This window comes from Parasteatoda tepidariorum, chromosome 6, assembly GCF_982258835.1.
Source record: "Parasteatoda tepidariorum strain Cologne lab strain chromosome 6, Ptep-v5.0, whole genome shotgun sequence".
Taxonomy (NCBI): Eukaryota; Metazoa; Arthropoda; class Arachnida; order Araneae; family Theridiidae; genus Parasteatoda; species Parasteatoda tepidariorum.
Window position 1 is genome coordinate 105,403,503 of NC_141760.1, and position 6,751 is coordinate 105,410,253.

General features: G+C 26.7%; 1 protein-coding gene across 1 annotated transcript in view; it reads left to right on the forward strand.

Moving 5' to 3' along the window:
• The window catches only part of IleRS-m (Isoleucyl-tRNA synthetase, mitochondrial), a 46,125-nt gene extending 39,506 nt beyond the window's left edge, over positions 1-6,619 (forward strand). The window contains exons 19-23 of the mRNA XM_071178301.2: positions 395-501; positions 1,770-1,918; positions 4,353-4,534; positions 5,563-5,698; positions 6,452-6,619. Coding sequence (XP_071034402.2) covers positions 395-501; positions 1,770-1,918; positions 4,353-4,534; positions 5,563-5,698; positions 6,452-6,615 — 738 coding nt within the window. The 3' untranslated portion in view covers positions 6,616-6,619. The remainder of the gene's footprint in view (positions 1-394; positions 502-1,769; positions 1,919-4,352; positions 4,535-5,562; positions 5,699-6,451) is intronic.
• Positions 6,620-6,751: the final 132 nt, after the last annotated feature.

Here is a 6,751-nt window from a genome sequence, read left to right on the forward strand (position 1 = left end):
CTTATAACAATAGATATCATGTGATTATTTTCTACTGTGTCCTCCACTGCATAAGTTTAGATAGTTTATTTTTATTTTTGAGAAAATCAAACAATTCATTTTATTTAAATTATTCTATTTATGCATGAACAAAGTGATCTACTATCGAGAATAGTCTTTATTATTGTAAGTCTTTTTCCGCGTGGGTTCACGCAGCTGTGTATGTCCAATAGAAACAATTTAGGGCATTGCTGCTACATAATATGTTACCATATTTTGCAGCAAAGCCACAATTATCTGATTTGTGTTATATTGATTCTGTTGAGATTTTATGAAATGATATATTATATTATTTTTGTCATGTAATACCTACTGATTTTGATTATTTTATATAAAAGCATACCATTTGTTGCAGATTAGTGACTACTACAGTAATTTACAGTACAAAAATGTTGCCAAAGAAATATTAAATTTTGTGTCCAATGACGTATCTTCTTTTTACTGTGCTTTGATAAAAGACCGGTAAGATTTTTAATTATTATAAGCTATTGAATTGACATGCCTTCATTTTACATCAACTTCACTTTAACTATTAAAAAAAAACTTTTTTTCATGAGTTAATATTATAAAAAACAAACATAATAAGCTAAGTGAATTGAGAAGGAGCTGGGCCAAACTTCTTCTAAAGGCAAAGAATTTCTAATAGCTATTTTTTAACAGGAAATAAATTTATAAATAGGAGAAAGCTTTTTGTTTAAAATGAATTAAGGAAAAGATTTTAGACAAAGAATTAATGTAAAAAGACTTGTTATTGGTTTTTATATTTTCTATCCACTCTTTTTACTTCTGAAAAACTACAGCTACAGATATAAAAATAGTGTCCAAGAACAGCTAACCCTTTGATGCAAAATTTTTATATTTTTCACATTTTTTTTCTCATTATTTTGTATTAATTTAGGTGAAAATAAATGAAAAATATTGTATTTAGCATTTTAATAATTTACAGTTATGAAATGCAGCATAAAACACTGGTGCCCTTTTCTGTGTTGAAGGAAAAATCTTTCAAACATGGCTCACTTCCAAACAATAATTTTTCAAATTTATACTTATTTAGATCATTAAAAAATTTTCAATCTTTTTTTTGTCTTCTTTTTTTTTCTTTTAATATTTTTATTTTAGTATAAATATAATTTCGATCATCTAACAGATTTTTTTAGTAACTGTGACTGTTTTTTTGTTTAAAAAATACCAATATACATTTTTGCTTGTAAGAAGACAATCAGAAAAAAATGTGCTCTATAAGATGAAGCCACTTACAGTGCCATCTGGTGGAGAACTGTAAAATTAACATTCCTTTCTCCAAAACAGTTTGAGATATATGGTAGAAGGGTAAAAACGTGAACTAAAAATGTAATATGACTAGTTACCTTGTGGGCTGTCATGCTAAAAAAAAAGAATGCATGAAACGTGCATTTGTTTCAGTTCGCAATTTTCTAAACTGTGACATTCTTTTGGTTGGTAGCTCACAGAATTTAGAAACCACATGGTAGCTTAGAGCATCATATGGATGGCGACCACTGATCTAGAACAATGCAGTTCACTTTTTTCTGATCCCCTATCTTGTTCTGTTTTCAAGATACAAATACAGTTAGTTTTTCTTCAGGCGGCACTGTTAGTGTATCGCATAGCTACTTTAGTGGACACCCTATTTATTCTTCAGTCTTTCTTATATTAGCTCAGAATGTAGTACTTGTTAATGAGTTGGATTGAATTCCCTGTTTCAATTGCAGACTCTATTGTGATGCTGCTACTTCGTTAGAAAGACAGCAATGTCAAGTGGTTTTAAGCATGGTCTTAAACAGCCTCATTCGTTCATTAGCACCCATTTGTCCTCATTTATCTTCAGAAGTTCTTCTTCATCATCCTGATAAGCAGCTTGGTAAAATATGCATTTGTAACTCACATTTTCCAAAGTTAAATCAATGTAGATTATTATTGATTAAGGTATTATGTAAATATATATAAGGTATACTCTCAATATCTTGAAAACCTTTTTATGTCAAAAAAATATTCTCTTCCCTTGGCATTACATATCCACCTAATGCTAATTTGAAATCTATATATTTGAATAATGTTAATCTACTCAAAACCTTGTTATGTCAAAGTTTTTAGAAATAGAAAAGCAGTTTTTTTTTTCGAAAAAATCACAATGTAAGTTTGTTGTAAACCAATTCTTTTATATTTTTGTTTTACTTTTAAAAATAAAATTATCAGTGTTGTATTTGGACTTATAATCAACTTTCTATACATACATATTTATTAGCAGTTATTCTTATCTTTCATGACTCTACTTTCTAGAGCAATATTTTAGAATGTATTTTTCTTCTTTTCAGAACATATTTAATTCTGAACTTTTTATCTCGAAAACTTGAAGGAAAAAAATTTGCATCCCTTCAACTTTGAGAGTATACTGTATATTTGAAGGAAAAAAAACTAGCTATTTCTTCATAAGATAACTAAAAGATCAACACAGCATGAGAAAAAAAAATATGAAATTGCATACTAACTATCACCTTTATTTCCTTTTAAAATATTTTTCTTTAAATATTCTTCCAGTTGTGACATTATCAGCTGGGCGCTGGAAATTTATACTTTTTCTATTCAATTTTCATTATTATTATAGTTATATCTCAAATTGTGTTATATACAAAGTGATATTTAGTATGTTATTTGGTATGAATGGTTTTTGTTTTTCTACTGCTGCTTTGATCCTTTTAGTTTTCTTATGAGGCGATAACTTATTTTATTTCATCGTAAAATATTTTTATTCAAGTATTCTTCCAGTTGGGACATTAGCTGCTCAGTGCAGTCACAACTTGGAATTTTATACTTTTTATCTTGAATTTTTATTATTAGTGTATTTGTATCTCAAATTATTTGTTTTTTAAAGAGCCGACCCAATTTTACATCTACTAATGTTCAACTTTGTATCCTTGTAATTTTGAACCTAATCTAGAAGACAAGGGAACTCCTGAATCAAGTATTGGGCGAAATACGGATTCATGGAGGATTTTTTGATGGAACGAACCCGCACAGTTAGCCTGAGGCCAAGCTTTATGTGATTTTAAATCCAATCCAGAAGAAAAGGGAACACCTAGCTCAAGCATTGGGACAAACTAGCTTTCATGGATGACATTTAATTGTGAAAACATTAAAATTCCATAGGTTATCATTATCAGATGCAAGACAACCGGACATTGAAATCAGTACTACTTGGTTGCTTATCATAATTTTCTAAAAGTGCAAAGCATATAAGTTGGAGGCGTCCGAAATAACCAAGGCAATGTTTTACATCTGTTTCTTGAATTGTCAGCTCTTAGATGTTGTCGAATAACAATACTACGTTTTTTTTCACATTCATTTTAATGACTTCTTTTATGGAAATGGAATTTGAAATAAGATAGAATGCAGGAGGTTCCACTATCAGGGAGAAGGTTTTTACGACCAACAAAATCTAAAAGTTCACAATTTTGTGAAAGAGAGAAACCGACTTTAATTTGCAGAGTTCTAAGCTTATTAGCATTAAATTAAAATTGTTATGCTAACTTTTATTAAGATTTCTAATTTAATATTAATAATGATAAATTTACTTTAATGAATTCTACTGAATAATGCAGTGAAAAACTTAATTCTGTGTTTACTCGATGTACTGATGCGATCAGATAAAACTGTCAGTGCTGTATACATACAAATTGTTAAGGTGACTTTATGCATGTATGTTATTTAAAACAATTAGGAATGGAGGATTTAATTATTAAAGCTGAATTGTCATACCTTACCTTATTATTTATTATAGATGAATAATATTAGAATGGCATTCATTCTTTCATTGAGTAAATTTATACGAGATTGTATATTATGTGAAGAGTATAGGTTCTGTCTAAATATGGGCATGCTATATTATTTGTAATGCGTTTTGTATAGGTTTCCTTGACTTATAGTTGAGCCATGAATTATAAGTATAATAAATTATTATCTCATGTATATGAAGACCTTGAAGCCATGTGTTTTTGGTAACAACAGGATTTTCATGGTGGTAATAAGATTGTTTTTGTAATTAATATGCTGTTATCTAGCGGAAATTTCAGAAAATTTTAAATACCTCTCTGTAAATATTGAGGAATAATTAGGTTTTAAAATGTTTCTTTTTAAGGAAAGTGTGCCCATGCCTTACTTGCTCACAAATGTAATTATTTTTGTATGGTTTTAAATGTGTTTCATGTAAAATTTTAAGTTCTAGTTTATAAAATTATTATAAATATTATGATTTAAGTTTTTTTATTATTATAAGGTACCTTTTGCTTTCTTTTTAGCGAAACAAAATGTCTTTCTTTGTCGATTTCCATGCTTGGATACACTGGTACAGAATACCATATTTCCTGCATTTTTTAAAACAGCCATTGAAATTAGAGAAACTATCTTAAAATCTGAAATCAAAACTTTGAATCAACAACTCATTATCAACTGTAGTCCAGTGCTTTCAGATCATTTGGAGGTAACATTTATTATTCCTTTTAATTTATTGTTTTTTTCTATTCAGTTCATTGATCTTTATTCAGAGTGTTTCTCAAATATTTCCAACGGCTTCCTGCAGGCTGGTAGATTGAAATAAGGTCTAAGAAAGTGTATTATTCAGATGTTGTAGTACAAGAGAAACTTTTGCACTTTTAATTGAAATTAATTCTAAGAAAATGCTAATAAAATCATTATTTTAAAAAAAAAAAAATAATTCTTTTTTCTGGAATTTTGATAAAAGGAAATTTTTAAGACATTCTTTTTTTGTTTTTTGGAGGCATACTAATTTTGATAATCAAATATGAATATTCAAATTAGTTATTTACTTAGAAAATTCTATATAAAACTAATATAAATGTTAGGAAAATAGTTATATTTGAATAGAATTGATGTGAAAAACTTTTAATTTCCTGGTACTTTATTAAATTTAAATTAGTACTTTATTAAATTGCATTAGTCATTTTCAGATTATTCAATTTCATCAAGTTTCTTACAGATAAATAAATATAACATATGGTTACTATACATCAGTTGTGCAATGTATATTTTTTGCAATTAAAAAACTATTTGTATTAGTTTTTAACCTTTTTTTTTATATTTTTTTTTTACATAAGACATAAAATTTAAAAGTTTAAAGTCAGACCTTACTTTGAATAAAAACACTTCAATTCTACATAATTACTAGACTAATTTGCCATTGAAATTGCAGTAGAGGAAAGATTTATTAAATCACTAAAATTCTAATATAAAATTCAGTAAAGTTTAAACTACAATTTGAAACTAGTTAAATCACAATATTAATTGTTCTTTCTTTTTTTTTCTTTCTTTTTAAAAATTCTTTGTGACTGCAAGGTTTTGAATAATATATAATAAATCAAACAGTTAAATTTATTGTAATGAAAAAATTTCTTTAGAATGCTCAAAATGCTTGCTCAAAAGAAAACATTGAAATTAATAACACTTTCAAACTTCTTTTATAATTAATTAAGATTTACAATTATTTTATAGAAAGTAAATATGAATATGGAAAATGCATCAGGTCTAACTGAATTGTATCAAGTCTCGGAAGTTTTTATTAACAAATCTCCTAAGGATGTCAAAGAATCCAGTAGCCTGAAAGGAAATATTAAAGAACTGGGAGAAAGTTTGTATATTATTACATTTCACTTTGACTATATTATTGGTCACCACCCCCTATAGGGTGTTATATCAAATATAACAAGTCATTTAAAAAATTGTCTGCCGGTTGCTACTTTTTTCATCAAAAATGAAATGCATGCCATGTGCATGTTATTATTTTTTTTTAAAAATAAATATGGAATTATGAAGAACATTTTATAATAATCTGAAAATGACTTTATTTCACCCTTGTTTATTGAAATTTTTCTTTATTTTAGGAATGAACCTTAAAACATTTACTATATTTTGAAAATTTTTAAAAAAGAAATGCACTATTTTATCAAATTTTTTTAATCATTTAAAATTTTTGAAAAAGTAGCTACATGTTTTAGAAAATGGCCAGTAGCAAAATTTTCTAATTTTACCCTATAATATTCCCTTTTTTTTATGATTCTGTGAGCACTGCATTATAGCCCCGGACTCTGATTAGTGATACACACCATTAATTATGCATATTATAACCTCTTAATTGTTATTTTATTTGTACCAAATTTCATTATAACCTATCAAGTAGTTAACCTATAACTTATCTAGTAATTAACCAAATGTCAAATTTTGATTAATTTTAAACTTCAGAATATACGAGTTGAGTTACAGTGCATAAATTCAAGGTTGATAAAAAACTAAATTAATTTTATGTTTTTGAAATAGTTAATGACCCCTGTTGATTTTGGTTATTATATTACATTATTTTAAGTTACTAATTTATTACTTTCAGATGGAGACTATTCATTAACCTTTGCAGAGAATAATATGGGAAAATGTCCAAGATGTCGCCTGTATAAATCCATTTCATCATCAAGTTTATGTGATCGTTGTGTCAGAGTTATAAATATATATAATACTAATTCTGTTAAAATAAATAAAAGCGTTAATATTTAATTTCCTTGCATGTTGTTTTGTTTTAATCCAAGTAATAAATTTAAAATATCATTTAACATTAAATTATATAAAACAAAAAGCTTCTATTCTGATAATAATTTATACACTAATAATAAAAATATTAAAATTTTTACAG